A 16,557-nucleotide genomic window follows, 5' to 3' on the forward strand; every position below is an offset into this window, starting at 1 on the left:
GTGGGAGTGTGGGTCTGTCTTGGGGACCTGGCGAGCCCGACAGCACCAGTCTCGATCCTCTGACTTTTCCCCAGGCCCGGATTAGAAGAGAAAAGCGATGTCCGGTCGTAAACCTTTTTATTCTCCCATTACGTCGCAGGCCCGGGCCACCTCCCGCGGACTCTCCGTAGCTGGGTCCCAGCCAGTGGGGGCAGAGGCGGTGGATGGTCCGTCCAAAACCTCTTCGAGGAACCACAAATCCTCTCCTTCCGCCCTCTCTCTGACCTCCATGGCGGCTTCCTTCAGACCCCCAGGGAAGATTGTGCTAATGGTCTCGGGCAGTCCAGCTCTAGGTACTGCGCAAGCCCAAACAGGGACTAGGGGTAGGAGGAAAAGGTCCTTAAGCCCTAATATCCAAGGATTGGGGGCTGTAAAAAGCCCTGAGGTAGAAAACGGACAACATCCAGGGATTGCTGCTTCCAGACTCCTTTCTGCTTCAGTAGTAAACAAGGCCCAGGCAGAGGGCTGTCATCCTGCAAGGAAGCCTCCAACCCTCACTTAGGCTCTGTGGGGGTGTCCAAGGCACAAGTGGAACCCCTCACAAAGGCCATGTCTGTCCGAAACTTCATGCTGGTGGGTGGCTGACGTCGGAGCAGTGACTCCCTCTGGTCCTGGGGTAGAGGCTCATCATATATGGTGGAGATGAGCCCCAAGCCAGTTCCACGGGGCCTCTTCGGTTGTCCAAATGGCTGAAGCTTCTCTCCATGGTACCTGGAAAGAGCTCTCAATAAGAGGGCTGCTGTCTCTGAAAACTCAGTAAAGGGGTTGGAAAAGGACAGGGAAATAGCTGCTACATATCTGTGTCTGAAAGACACAGCCGCCTTTTTTTTTTTGCAGGGGGGGGGGGAGTACTCCTGTGCTGGGAATCCAACCCAAAGCTTTGTGCATACCAGGCAAGCACTCTACCACTGAGCCACACATCCAGCCCCCCAAAAAGAGCTTTAAGTCTGGAATTTTGCTCTCCAGCCTCCAGATCTATCTATTGACAGATAGTATCAGCAACAAGGGACCACAGATAGAACTTCTATCACATCACTACAGACTCCCTAACAGTTTTCAAGTCCAAACTCAGACTAAAAGTAAAAACTCTCCCAGGAGATCAATGACTACCTTGTCTTAGGGCTTGGTCTAAAATAAAAATGAATAGTGCCAGATCCACTTTTTTTTTGGTACCAAGGATTGAACTTGGGGTCACTCAACCACTGAGCCATATCCCCAGCCCTATTTTGTATTTTTTATTTGGAGACAGGGTCTCACTGAGTTGCTTAGTGCCTCACCATTGCTAAGGCTGGCTTTGAACTCGAAATCCTTATGCCTCAGCCTCCTGAGCTGCTGGGATTACAGGTGTGAACCACCATGTCCGGCTCAGATCCACTTTTTCCTTCTAACTTTGCTTTGAAGTTCATCCCCTAGGAGTACTCAGCACCTATCCCAAAACTAGCAGGAAGAGGAAAACCAGGTCACAGAAGAAAGGCTGGCTTGAGTCCCTGGGAAGTCCCTAAGCCACACTTACCCCAATCCACGCTTACATCTGGGATGCTGGCCATCACCATCCAAGGCCTCGGGTACTCCTGAGCAACTGCTGCCCAGACCCTGGCCCTCAGCCCAGCCCTGCCGCTCCATCACCCTCCGGCCAATGCCCTGTAGAGAGAAAGGACAAGATTCAAGAAATGGGGCTCCTTCCTAGGGCATGAGGATTGGAGATGGGACAAGGAATAAAGACAAAGAAGGAAAAGAAAGGGGTCAGTGGAATGGGCACAGTGCTCACTCACCTTGGTGTGGCGCTCAAAGGTGCCCACCTGGTGTTCAATCACAGAGCCATGTTCCTGGCCATCACGGAGTCTCTGTTCTAGCCGCATTTGGACAGAGTCTCGGGCATCCTTGTCTCCACCATCTGAGGAACCAGAACCCAGTTTGCAGAAGGGTCCTTCTCAGTGAAGGGGCAGGTGAGGGACCAGGTTTCTAGGATCCCCTCACAAGATTTACTGATATATTTTCTTGGTATCCAATTATATTACCTTCTTTCACTCATTAGAGGGGAGTGTGCCAAGAGTAGGAACCATGGCTCTCCTCATCATACAGATAAAGAAATTTTGGTGCAGAAAACTCACGGAGCCAACAGATAGATGACAGATGAAATCAGAACCCAGGTCTCCCCCCAGCCCCAGGTCATTTTTTACTTCAGAACTATGCTCTGATCACAGCCTGAGTTCCTGATCACCCCACTTCACCAGGGCCTACTCATCAGACTCAGATCTCCCTGAGGACTGTCCTCATATGTCCTTTCTCCTCACACAGCAAGGAAAAAGGCTCTGTTCACAACCAACACTTAAAGTACTCAAGATGTCAAGTAGTCAGCCCTCTGTATCTACTGGTTCTGCATCTGTGGATACAACCAATTGTGGATTGAAAATACTCTGGAACTTTTTTCTCAAAATGATACAATATAATATGGATATAGCATTTGCATTGTATTAAGTCATCTGGAGATGATTTTTTTTAAAGAGATAATGTAAAGCATATGAAAGGATGTGTGTAGGCTGTAAGCAAATACTGTGCCATTTTATTACATAAGGGACATGAGTATCTGCAGATTTTGGTATCTGTGAGGATCATGGAACCAGTCCCCTGAGGACAGCAAAGGAGCTGGTCTCCTATCTGTCTCAGTCAGCTAAGCACGCCTGGCAAAGTGTCACCCCAAGGCCAGGACAACAGTTCCACCCCTTTTGCCACCCCTTGCCCTGTACCTTTGTCGTAGTACACACTCATGTCCACATCCCAGTCATCAGCTGTCTGTTCATCAAAGTCTGCAGAGAGATAAAAGCATTCAGCAGAGTGGGTTAAGAACTGCCAATTCTGTTGACAACTAAACATGGTCCAGAATCTGGGGCTTTTGTTTGTATTTTCAGGAGGGTAATTCAGAATTGGAATTGAGGTGTTTTTCTGTTTCTCACTCCAAAAAGGGATGACTGCTCTCTCATATACAATAAAAGTAAGCCTGTTTCCTAGCTTTTTGTTTGGGTTCACTGTCAGGAAACCCACTGTGGGGAACAAAGAACCCTGAAAGAGCACAGAGAGTTCAACTGCCCTTGCCTGAGTGCCATCTTCCTAAAATTTGGATCTTAAACATCCTCCCAAAACCCATGTTAAAATTAGCTCAATCCCCAGATTGAAAGATGATGAAAACTTTTAAGGGTGGAAGGCCTTTAGCCCAGTGGCATATGCCTGTAGTCCCAGCTACACAGGAGGCTGAGGCAGGAAGATCACCTGAGTCCAGGAGGTTTTTTATTTATTTATTTTTGGGGGGGGGTTGCCTGGGATTGAACTCAGGGGCACTAGACCACTAAGCCACACCCCCGCCCTATTTTGTATTTTATTTTATAGAGTATACTAATTTTGTGTGTGTGTGTGTTGTGCTGTGCTGTGGATTGAACCCAGGGCCTTGTGCATGTGAGGCAAGCACAAGCTATATCCCCAGATCTTGTATTTTATTTAGAAACAGGGTCTCACTGAGTTGCTTAGCACCTCGCTTTTGCTGAGGCTGGCTTTGAACTCGTGATCCTCCTGCCTCAGCCTCCCAAGCCACTGGGATTATAGGCATGCACTACCACACCCGGCAAGCCCAGGAGTTTGAGACCAGCCTAGCAACATAAGGAAACCCTGTCTCAAAGAGATGGGGCCTAGTGAGAAGTTTTTGGGTTATTTTTGGGTGTGACCTCAAAGAGGCCTATGACACCCTGGTTTCTTCCTTCTCTGCATCCCAGCCATGAGATGAATGGGCTTGGTGTACTATGTGCTTCCCTGTCAGTGTGCTGCCTCACCACAGCCTCTTCCCCCCAAAAAAGCCCCAGGGACAACTGACCTTGGAATAAAACCAGTGAACCAAAATAAACCTTTTCTCTCTAGAAACTGATATCTCAGGTACTTGTTACAATGACAGAAAGCTGACTAACACCACCTTACCTCCTTCTTCCTCCTGCCAGAACTGGGCATCAGTGTAGAATACTAGGCCAGAGCCACCCTTCTCCCACTTAAGCTCAATCTCCTCTTCAAAGAGCCGTTCAGTGGTCCGCTCCTGCCTGGTCACATCTTCATGCAGTGCTTCATGTCGCTCCCACTCCTCACCCCGGTCATCATCCTGGAAAAAGGTGGAAAAAGGTGACCTTCCTGTTCAGCTCCTGACCTCACTTCCCTCCCTAAAGCCAGGCATGGTGGTGCTCGCATATACTTCCAGCGGCTGGAGAGGCTGAGACTAGGAGATCAGGAGTTCAAAGCCAGCCTCAGCAACTTAGTGAGGCCCTAAGCAACTCAGTGAGACCCTTTCTCTAAATAAAATACAAAAAAAAAAAAAAAGGGCTGAGGATGTGGCTCAGTGGTTAAATGCCCTGGGTTCAATCCTCAATACCAAAAAGAAAAAAAAAGTTCCCTCCCTAGAAGGCTCCATTCCTTCAGATGTCTCAGAAGCAGCACATATTTGGCCCTTGAAGCCTTCACCAACACATCTCACCATCCCAACATTGCTCAAAATAGTTTGCTCCTCCCACGAGCAAAACTCCCTTTCAGTTCTGTGCTCCTGGCCATGAAGATCCTCTTGGCTGAAATATGTGCCCTCTCCTACCACACCAGTTAGTTCTCCACTTGGTTAAAGTTCATCCCTCAAGTCCTATAGCCTATTAAAGGCCTATAGGGGGCTGGGGATGTGGCTCAAGCGGTAGCGCGCTCGCCTGGCATGTGTGCGGCCCGGGTTCGATCCTCAACACCACATACCAACAAAGATGTTATGTCCACCGAAAACTAAAAATAAATATTAAAAATTCTCTCTCTTTAAAAAAAAAAAAAAAAGGCCTATAGGTTTCTCACCAGTCTCTGAACTCTCAGTGCTAATCAACACACAGTTTAGGCCTTTATGTCTTATGTTACAAAGAAAGAAGACGCAAGAACTAACAAGTTGGGGGCTGGGAACATAGCTCAGATGGTAGAGTGCTTGCCTAGCATCCATAAGGCCCTGTGTTCAATCCCCAGCACCATCAAAAAAAAAAAAAAAAAAAAGAACTAACAAGTTGACCTAACAAAACCCATCTCACTTGATTTCATATATGAGCCAAGTTTGGACAAAGGAGTTGAAGAACTATCTATTTTGCTGACAGAGTTAGTGTAGAAGCTGGTGGACTCAAGGTCAGAAGCCAATGGTAACTGGCTCAAGGTCAGAAGCCAGTGGTAACTGCTTAGCCACGCAGACAAGGCACACAGAGGTTAGAGAAGTAGCAAGGAGGACTGGGTTCCCATCCCAGCTCTGCCTCTGCTTCCTCAGATGATCTTAGGCAAACTGAACATCTCTTCATCAGTATGTTTCTATGAAAAGGAGCCTTCCTAAGGTTAAAATAGCTTTTAAATTAATTTTGAGATTTGTAATTCAGTATTAAGGTGTTTTTTTTTTGTTGTTGTTATTTAAAAAAAAAAAAAAAAAAGAGCACACACTTGTAGTCCCATTGGCTCAGGCAGCTGAGGCAGGAAAATTGCATGTTCAAGGCCAGCCTCAGCAACTAGTGAGACCCTGTTTCAAAAAAATATGGGGCTAAAAAAAGAATATATATATGGGGCTGGGATTGTAGCTCAGTGGTAGAGCACTTGCCTAGCATGTGTGAGGCACTGGGTTCGATTCTGAGCACCGCATATGAATTAATTAATTAATTAATTAATAAAGGGCCTCACTGACAACTAAAATATAAATAAATAAAAATAAAAATAAAAAATAGGGCTGGGGTTGTGGCTCAGTGATACAGTGCTTGCCTAGCATGTGAGAGGCACTGGGTTTGAGTCTCAGCACCACATATAAATAAATAAAGGTCCATCAATAACTAATAAAAATATTTTTTAAATAAATAAATAAATAAAAATTAAAAATGGGCTCGAGATGTGGCTCAGTGATTGAGTATCCCTGAGTTTAATCCCTGGTACCGAAAACAAAAGGAACTTTCCTTCCTTCCAAGAGAATCAAAAGAAGTACCATTTAAAAAATCTTTTTAGGGCTGGGATGTGGCTCAAGGGGTAGCGCGCTCGCCTGGCATGCGTGTGGCCCGGGTTCGATCCTCAGCACCACATACAAACAAAGATGTTGTGTCCGCCGAGAACTAAAAAATAAATATTAAAAAAATTCTCTCTCTCTCTCTCTCTCTCTCTCTCTCTCTCTCTCTCTCTCTCTCTCCCCCCCCCCTTCTCCCTCTCTCACTCTCTCTTTAAAAAAAAAAAATAAATAAAATAAAATAAAAAATCTTTTTATATAAACTGAGTACAATGGTGCATGCCTATAATCCTAGCAGCCCAGGAAGCTGAGGGAGGAGGATCACCAGTTTAAAGCTAGTCTCAGCAACTTAGCAAGGCCCTAAGCAACTCAGCAAGACCTTGTCACTAAACAGAATACAAAAAAGGGCTGGGGATATGGCTCAGTGGTTAAGTGCACTGGGTTCAATACCTGGTACCAAAAACAACAAAAATCTTATATAAACCATGGACCCTCTCCCTCAAATTAAATATACATATGTATGTATGAATACATATATACACATATATATACACATACATACACATATACATATATGTGTGCATGTGTATATATACATATGTATATATACCTATATATTGGCATGTACATTTATGTATAGTGTGAGTGTATATAGACACACATACATATATACATGCAAATCCAGTTTTATAGTCAATGTCAGGGAGTTCTCATACTCCTTGGAAGCCCCATGAGGACCCCAGGTTAAGAATCCTTGTAATATATGGGCTGGGGATGTGGCTCAAGCGGTAGCGCGCCCTCCTGGCATGCGTGCGTCCCGGGTTCGATCCTCAGCACCACATACAAAGATGTTGTGTCCGCCAAAAAATAAATAAATAAATAAATAAATAAAAAAGAATCCTTGTAATATATGGAGCTCAGCAGCAGAGCGCTTGCTTAGCACGTGTGAGGCACTGGGTTCGATCCTCAGCACCACATAAAAATAAAATAAATAAATATCCAACTACAACTAAAAAAAATTTTTTTTAAATCCTTGTGATATATAATTGAAACACAGTATTATTAATGCTCTGGCCTCTTTAACCTGCTAACAAGGACAGGGTGTATAGTGTACTCACATCATCTGAGTGAGACTCTTCTTCCTCCTCTTCCCTTTCATCCTCTAGCTCTTCATAAGGACCGGCTGATGTATCTGCCAGGCAGGTTCCTTGGGGTATTTCCTCGCCCTCGGCTGTGTACACATGCTCTTCTTGTTCCACAGTCTCTGAGTCCTCATACTCAAAGGGCACATTGCCGTAGCGGCGAGAGGACCCTGTCTTAGGGAACTGGAGCTGCAGCTGGGTGATGATTCGGGGTGGTAGGCGGCAGGCCCGAATCAACTCCAAAAAGACCCGTAGGGGAGTCCCCACATTCCCATTAGGCATCAGCACTGGTGGGTTCAGTTCTGGCAGCTGCCTCAGGTCAGCCAGGGTGAAGACTTCATTCTTGGCCTTCCGATTCTGTAGTTCCTTCCGGGTCTTAAATGGAAAAGAGCCCAAACCTTGAGAAGAAAGAAGAATGGACTTTGAAAACCAGAAGCCTCCAGCAATACTTGAGCCAGAAATCAGTCAAGGTTTAAATCCATTACCCTACTGAAGTTCCCTTTCAAACTTCTCTGAGTCCCTTCCTACAGCAGTTTCATGCCACTTCTCATCACCTTGGCTGAGCACATAAGTTTCTTACAGATTGGCTCCTGCTGACTTTTTTTCCTCCTCCTCTGTTTTTTGTTTTTGGCACTGGGGATTGAACCCAGGGGAGCTTTACCATTGAGCTACATCTACAGTCCTTTTTAATTTTTTAGACAGGGTCTGAGTTGCGAAGGGCCTTGCTAAATTGCTGACGTTGCCCTTGAATTTGTAAACCTCCTACTTCAGTCTCCCAAATCACTAGGATTGTAGGTGTGTACCTACACCAGACTTACTCTCTTTTTCTCTTTCTCTCTCTCTCTCTCTCTCTCTCTCTCTCTCTCTCTCTCTCCTAGAGATTGTAGGGCCTTCTACATTCTAAGCATGTAGTATGCCACTGAGCCACACCCCCAGCCTCATACTGACCTTCAGCGTCAACTATCACCAACTCTCTTCTCCTGCACTCTCTCATAGCCAGTGTTCTAGCCACACCAAACAATTTAACATACCCTGAAAGTTCCACAAAATTTTTCATCTCTTTGTCTCCAAATTCCATTTACTATGAACACCATACTTTCCTATAATTCTTACTAATCTTTCAATATCCAGATTAAAAGCTACATTTCCTAAGGTCTCTAGGAATTCAGTTCCTTCTTCCTGTCACTCACAGTACTTGATAAGAAGCATGGGCTCTAGCAGGGTGTGGTAGGGTGTGCACCTACAGCCCCAGCTACTTGGGGCTGAGGCAGGAGAATCACCTGAGCCCAGAAGTTCAAGGTCAGTCTAGGATATAGAGTAAGCCCTTGTTTAAAAAAAAAAAAAAAAGCTGGGCACTGTGGCACATGCCTTTAATCCCAGCAACTCAGGAGGCTGAGGCAGGAGGATCACAAGTTCAAAGCCAGCCTCAGCAATGTCGAGGCACTAAGAATTCAGTGAGATCCTGTCTCTAAATAAAATACAAAATAGGGCTGGGGATGTGGCTCAGTGGTTGAGTGCCCCTGCGTTCAATCCCTAGTACCAAAAAAAACAAAACAAAACAAAACATAGACTCTACAGCAGACCCAGGTTTGTATTCTGGCTCTGACACTTATTAGCTCTGTAACCTTGGGCAAGTCACAAACCTCTGCATCCCTCAGTTTTCTCACCTATAAAATGGGAATAACAACAGTGTCTATCTCATAGAATTGTTGTACGGGATCAATAAGACAATAAAAGGCTAGCCAGGCATGCTGAGGCACACCTGTAATTCCAGTCATTCAGGAGGCTGAGACAGGAGGATTACAAGTTGTAGGTCAGCCTAGTAACTTAAGGAAATCTTATTTGAAAAAAAAAAAAAAAAAAAAAGAAGAAAAGAAAAAAAGACTAGGGAATTAGCTCACTAGTAGAGTGCCCCTGAATTCAATTCCTAGTACTGTGAAAGAAATAAGGAAAATAAAAGAAAGAAAATGATGGGCTGGAAGTGTGGCTCAGTGATGGGGTTTGATCATCAGCACACTTTAAAAAAAAATGTAGCCATCTAGGCCAATGAAGTGGCTGAGGCAGGAGGATTGTCTCAGTATGGGCAACAAAGTGAGATAGACACTCTCTTTCTCTTTTTGGTACTAGAAATTGAACCTAGAGGCACTTTTCACATCCCTGTCCATTTTGTTTTTCTTTTAAGGCCCTGCTAAATTGTTGAGGTTGGCCTCAAAACTTGAGATCCTCCTGCTTCAGCTTCCCTAGTCACTGGGATCACAGATATGTGCCACCACATTCCACTAATGACTCTGTCTCTTAAAAATAAATAAATAAAGCCAGGCCCGGTGGTGCTTGCCAGTAATCCCAGTCACTGAGGCTGAGACAGGAGAATCACAAGTTTGTGGCCAGCCTGGGCAATTTACTAAGACCTTGTCTCAAAATTAAAATAAAATAAAACAGGGTGGGAATGTAGCTCAGTAGCACAGCAGACCTACATTCAATCTCTAGTGCAATATACTCAATGTAAGAAAAGGAAAGGCCTAGTACAGTACATAGAGCTAACCCAGTAACTATTAATAATTAGAATAATAACTCTAACAATTACCTCTTTCTAAATCTGTCTTTCTCTGTGGATTCTGAGCACAGACTGTGTCCAACTGTTCTCTGCATACCAGTTAGCATCACATTAGGTCTAGAAACATAGCCATCTGTTGAATGAATAAATGGGAGGACTATGCAGTGTATTTCCCATTTCCCCAAGTGATTACCAAAGCAAGTAGGAACTATCCAAAGCAAAGATATTGGAAGGGTGTCAAAGAGAGTGCAAAAGGGTTATATGAAAATTGTCAGATCAAAATGGAATCACTTATGCCAAACATTAACAAAATGGAGACAGGAGGTCTTCACCCACATTTGCCTGATAAAAGGCACTATTGCAAAAGACTACCAAATCACAACCTTGCACAAAAGCCACTATGAACCTTAAACAAAAATACTTCTATAAGGACATTTACCCCAAACTGCCTGTTCAATCTTGAACTGACTCCACCCTTATTATTGATCCTTGTAAGCAAGGATCATTGTTTCAAAACAATTTAGGTAACCTTCCAATTTCGCCTTTGAAGACCTTTGTCTACCTTTGCCTCCCTGATACACTTAAGGTCCTCCAAGGTTCACCATGGCACATGGATCCCCGACTGCAATTCCTCTTAGCTCCCAAATAAACTTTTTTTTGAAGAACCAGTCTCTCTACTGCTTATATTATATTGTCAAAAACCGGATTTCCTTTTTTGTCAGTGCAAAATCAACTTCTCTGAGAAAAGATCTGAGAGAGGATCAAATAAACTGAAAAATGGATGATCTAGCATCTGAATAGGCCCCTCTCCTTTGTGGTTAATTCCTAAGTAAAACTAAGGTTCAAGTTGGGCCTGAAGCTCTGTCCAGAAATGACCTAACCTCTGAGTAGTAAACAGAGAGGTGTGACTTATCTTTGCCACCCCTCGGGAAAAGTGCCTTTATTTCTGAGCCTGTAGGCCCAGTCCATTATCTTTTTTTTGGGGGGGGGGGCGGGCGGTGGGGGCATACAGGGGATTGAACTCAGGGGCACTAGACCCAAGCCCTATTCTGCATTTCATTTAGAGACAGGGTCTCACTGAGTTGCTTGGCGCCTAGCTTTTGCTGAGGCTGGCTTTGAACTGGGGATTCTCCTCCCGAGCCGCTGGGATTACAGGCATGCGCCACCACGCCCGGCTAGTCCATTATCTTTTATACTTGTACCTGATGCCTCAGTGGGTAGCCTAAGTCGGTGGATGACACAGCGACCCGGGAGCCAAGTTCCTAGAGAATCCAGCCACCGGCGTCCTGAGTACATGCGAAGAAACCTCTGGGCTTTAGCCAACCCCCGAACAGAGATGACGCAGCAGCAGGTGCGGGTCTGAGCAGGAGCAGTGTTCCGAGTGGAGAGACTTCGGGCATCGGTGGCCGCAGTCTGGGAGAGAACCTGACCCTCAGCATCAGGATTGGCAGAAGTGGGGACAGAGTCGGGAGTGGCCTGGGGATGGGCCCGCTCCGGCCGATGCCGGTAATGGAAACAGAGGAAGCCACCGCCCGGCTGTTCCCGGAACTGGCTAAAATAGCTCCGTAGCTGGGCCGAGCGCAACCCACAGGGGATACCGCTCACTACCAGGTAAACTGTCGCCTCTTCCTCCGCCTCGCCGGGCAACGCCATCTTGGATTGTCACATGATCGGCTAGAACCAATTCTCACGAGAACATCGTGAGACTAGCTGGACGCCCGTGTCGCGAGGTTTTGAAACCGGTAATCAGATTGGTGAATGTGAGACCTGTTGTTGGGAAGGCCCGGAAGAAATGGTCCACGTCCCTTTCCCACAAGGAACCTGCGATTTTGGAAAAAACTCACCTGAAAAATGGAACTGTAGAGCTCTTTAAAAAGGGTCCAGTGTGGATCAAGTAGAAGACGTGCAGGGGAGAGCATTTTAAAGACATTTAGCTGTTGTGTGTCACCCAAACCTTTACCAGTCTTCCTCAGTTCAGAATCTGTTTAGCCGTCCATCATTTATTCTTCCAAAATATTAATGAACTCCCACAAATCAGTAAAAAGAAGCTAACTCAAAAAAATGGACTGAAGATAATTCACAAAAGAGGGAACACACGTTTGATTATAATGAAAGGCGATCTCAATAAAAATGCAACTATGTTGAGATTCATTTCACTTTTTTTAACATTTCAAAAAAAAAGTCTTTTAATTAGAAAACAAAAAACAAAAAAAAAAAAAAACGAAGAAACAATCTTCATGAGAAACAGATGTAATTGGCAAGATGGAACCCACAACATGTTAAGGTAATAGCATAGAGGAAAAATCACAGACATGTTGCTTAATGATGGGATGTGTCCTGAGAAATGCATTGATAGGTGATTTTGTCGCGTGATCATGGAGGGCACTTGCACAAACCTGGATGATCCGGGTGTGTTAGCCAGCCTGGCTCTCTCATTTCACTTTCACCACATTGGCAAAATTTAAGACTCAAAAATATAAGCAACGATGTGCAACTGGAGCTATTATCCACTGTTGGTGGAAGTGTAAATTGATAGAACCACTTTGGAAAACAATTCGGCATTATCTAGTAAAGTGAAGCTGTATGAGCTGCACCCCCAGCCCCTGTCTTTTGACCCAGCAATTCTACTTTCAGGCATATACTATAAAGAAATTATTGTACATGTTTATCAGGAGATGTAATGACAGTGTGCACACAGTCCTGTGATCCTGGAAAACAGTGGAAATTAAGGACTCCTACTCATCCCCTCCCCTATTCTTTTGTGTTCTGGAACAGTTTTCTGTGAAGAATCAAATCACACTTCTCCATAGGACTTAGATTAGATTCGTGGATGTTCCCATGTTGACCTATAACAAAGCCAGTCACAGATTCCAAATTCCACTTCTTTGCCTCATAAAAGTTTAGATGTACTTACTGTCCCCATTGATCAATCAGAACAAAATACTTGTTAACCAGCTTTGGTTTAACTTCTCTCATTTCCCCAGGTCCCTGAACTCTGGCCCAATCTCAGCTTGAGCCAGCAGGAAACTCCTCCTCAACAGCCCCTGCTGAAAATAGGTTGGCTTAAGGGTAAAACATTGTCTAATCTACTGACCATTGATGCTTCTTCTGGTCATCCCACTTCCTCACACCCCATTCTTTCAAATCTTCCTATGAAAGAAAACCCCTGTTTACCTAACCCTTGCCAATCTCATGGTCAAGGTCAGAGTCCCTACTGCAAAAATCCCCCTCCCCCTAATTGCAATAAGGCCTTTCTTCCTTTGTAGTAATACAAGTCTCTTCTTATTGAATCTAGATTTGCTTTTTGTTTGTTTGTTTTTGTTTTGTTTTCTTTTGAGGGGGAGGTTTGGAGGTGCTGGAGATTGAACCCAGGGCTTTAGACATACTAAGCAAGCACTCTACCACTGAGCTATGTCTCCAGCCCCTTTTTATTAGTCTTTTATTTTTATTTTGAGACAGGATCTTGATAAGTTGCTCAGGGCCTTGCTATATTGCTGAGACTGGCCTTGAACCTTCAATCTTCCTGCCTCAGCCTCCCATGTCTCTGGGATTATAGGTGTGTGCTTCTGCACACAACATTAGAATGTTTTTATTTTTTTATTCATTACATATGTGTGTATCTATATGATCACCACAAAGTAACTACTACCTTTAAAAATCTGGAAATTGGCCAGGTGTGGTGGTGCAAACCTGTAATCCCACCTACTTAGGAGCCTGAGACAAGAGGATGGCAAATTCAAGGACAGCTTTGGCAACTTGGTGAGACCCTGCATCAAAATTTTCAAAAAAAATTTTTTTAAAGGGTTGGGGTGTAGTTCAGTGATAGAGTGCCGCCCCTGGGTCTGCAAAAACTACATATATATAAAGTTTAATAGCAAATGATGAAAGCCAAAATAATAATGGCAAAAATGCTATGGAAAAGCTGTGAGATGACCAAGAAGTTGTGCACTTACAATTACTCATAATTGCGATTTGTGGAACTAAATTTCTAGGACCTAGCAGGATGCTCAGTACATAGTAGACTTAGTAAGTCATGAAATGAATGTTGAGGGGGAGGTTTGGAGGTAATGAATGATGGAATGAATATTGCTGGCACTAACATGGGGCTATGCCCCTGAGTATGGCCATGAACTCCCTCTAGGTAAAGTGGGGCCACTTTCTTGGGAGAATACACAGGCCATATATCTCATCATTTCACCTCATAGTCGGGTGAGAAAGAGAAGGAGTTTAGTTGCTGTTTATTTGTCTTATTTTATTTTATTTTTTTGTGATGCTGGGGATTGAACCCAGGGCCTTATGCATGCAAGGTAAGCACTCCACCAACTGAGCTATGTCCCCAGCCCAGTTGCTGTTTATTCTTTAGTTGATCATTTCTGACTCTGGGGGTTTTCTTTTTTGTTGTCGCTAATTTTGTTTTCTGTTTTGTTTTGCTAATTATTGTTACTTTGTGGTGCTGGGGATCAAACTCAGGGCCTCCAACATGATAGACATCTGCTCTACTACTGAGATACAACCCCAACCCCTAGCCCCCTGTTTTTTTTTTTTTTTTTTTTTTTGTACTGGGTATTAAACCCAGGGACACTTAACTACTGATCCACATCCCCAGCCCCCTTTTGTATTTTATTAGAGACAGGGCCTTGCTGAATTTCTTAGGGCCTCGTGCAAAGTTGCTAAGGCTGGCTTGGAATTTGGGATCCTCCTACCTCAGCCTCTTGAGCTGCTAGGATCACAGGTGTGTGCCACCATGCCCAGCCTAGTCCAATTCTTTAAAGATGCCACAGCCTGGGCTTTCCTCTGGCCATGCCTGTCAGAAATAGGAGGTCCCCTTTGTTTTTTTGTTTTTTGTTTTTTTTTGTTAAGAGAGAGTGAGAGAGGAGAGAGAGAGAGAGAGAGAGAGAGAGAGAGAGAGAGAGAGAGAGAGAGAATTTTTAATATTTTTTTTTAGTTCTCGGGAGACACAACATCTTTGTTGGTATGTGGTGCTGAGGATCGAACCCGGGCCGCACGCATGCCAAGCGAGCGCGCTACCGCTTGAGCCACATCCCCAGCCCAGGAGGTCCCCTTTGTTAACATGGATTCCCTTGAGATCTTGTCTGGTCTCCACCAGTTTCACTGGAATTTCTGTTCTCTGCTATGTTACTCTGATGCAGTCTGTGTGTGCATCAGTGTGCTGATCGACTGCTGTCCTGGGCCTCACATTCCATTCCCTTTGTTCTCTAACACCTCTCTGCCTTTGCATAAGTCATTCCCTCGGTTCAGAATGCCCATCCTTGCAAACCTGTATTCCTTCTCAAAACAGTCACTAATTGAATGAAGCATTTTTCCTACCTCCATTCAGATTGAATTATTCCAGCTGCCTGTGGTGTGTTCCTCTCACACAGTTCAGATCTCTTCATGTTATATTTAGTTCTATATATTAGTGTCTTCCTCTGCCAGGGGTAGGATGTTGCATGAGGGCAGGAACTGTATCTTATTTATTGTGTGCTCTGGCTCCTGGAATCTAATACAAGGTCTGGTACAAGTGGAGGTCAAGAGACAATGAATGATAGGGTGAACAAATGGATGGATGGATAATGGGTGTTGACTCTTTGTAGGCATCATAGATAGTTTCTAGGATATGCAGATGCCCAAGGGCAAGGTGAGTCAGTGAGGGCACAGCACATGTGAGCTGCCTGACTGCTTAATAAGCAATCAATGATTTGGCTAATGAGGATAGAGATAACGAGGCAATAAAATGGTAACTTAGGCTGACCCAGAGCCACAGCCACCCTCCTGCTTTCCAGTGAATCAGCTCTGGCTGGGCCTGAGGACAGGGATCATGGCTGAGAGGTAAATGGTCAGTAAGCAGTAGCTCAGCTGGCTCCAGACAGCCTGATCCTGGCCATGACTCATGCCAGCCAATGCTGTTGGCAAGAACCTGGCCTCTGGAATCACATGAGTCTCAGCTCAAATCTCAGCCCAGACAGTGAACAGCCCAGACCATGAGTAAGTTCCATACCCTGTCTGGGCCTGTTTCCTTCTCTTCCCTCCCTGAAACTAAGACACAGGTCTTACCCCAGGATAGTTATAATGGAGACACAGCCCCCCACCTTTGAAAAGCCTGTGATCTCATGGAGAAAGCAATATTATCCTTATATTGTTCCATAATTGTCTCTATTGTTTTGTTATATTCTTTATGTTCCTAGCACAAGACTTAGAGCTAGGGCACAGGGAACGACTCAAGGAATAAAGATGAGAAATGGGAGTGTAGCTCCCCATCCCCTTGAAGGGATAGGAAGAAATTTGAAAAGGAATGTGTTTTGTTGTGTAAATGTGTTTGGGTCTGCAGCGTGTTGTTGACCAAGTATATCTGAGCCATGCTTTTCTGTGCTGTGTGGTGTGGATGGAGGGGTGTGTGTGTGTGTGTGTGTGTGTGTGTAAGAGAGACAAACAGAGACAGAGGGAGTTGAATGTCCGTGAAGATGTGTCTGAGTTATACACTCGAGTTGTGTGTATCTTTGTTATGATACAACATTTGGGGTCTGAACCATGTGTTTCTGTCTCTTTCTGGTGTCTGACTTATGTGCAGGCTGCTGAGCAAGAGATGGGGTGCCCTTGCTACTGGAACTAGGTACCCATACCCATAATGAGGACATGGCCAGTTCATTATGGTCCTAACCTGGGGTCTTAGAAAAAGGCTTGAATGAGCCAGGCACTGTGGTACATGCCCACAATCCCAGTGACTTGAGAGACTGAGGCAGGAGGATCACAAGTTCAAGACCAGCCTCAGCAACTTAGCAAGACCCTGTCTCAAAATAAAA

The 16,557-nt window shown here is 44.7% G+C and overlaps 1 protein-coding gene across 1 annotated transcript; it reads right to left on the reverse strand.

Annotated features, from left to right (window-relative positions):
- Window positions 1-100: 100 nt before the first annotated feature.
- On the reverse strand, window positions 101-11,416 carry Gpatch3 (G-patch domain containing 3). The gene is made up of 7 exons (XM_026391681.2): window positions 10,960-11,416; window positions 7,180-7,601; window positions 4,003-4,177; window positions 2,787-2,846; window positions 1,812-1,933; window positions 1,553-1,680; window positions 101-750 (listed from the first exon to the last, which is right to left on the reverse strand). The coding sequence occupies exons 1-7, from the start codon at window positions 11,408-11,410 to the stop codon at window positions 534-536; spliced, it is 1,575 nt and encodes a 524-aa protein (XP_026247466.2). The 5' UTR covers window positions 11,411-11,416; the 3' UTR covers window positions 101-533.
- Between the last annotated feature and the right edge of the window lie 5,141 nt (window positions 11,417-16,557).

Source organism: Urocitellus parryii, chromosome 11 (genome assembly GCF_045843805.1).
Source record: "Urocitellus parryii isolate mUroPar1 chromosome 11, mUroPar1.hap1, whole genome shotgun sequence".
Classification (NCBI taxonomy): domain Eukaryota; kingdom Metazoa; phylum Chordata; class Mammalia; order Rodentia; family Sciuridae; genus Urocitellus; species Urocitellus parryii.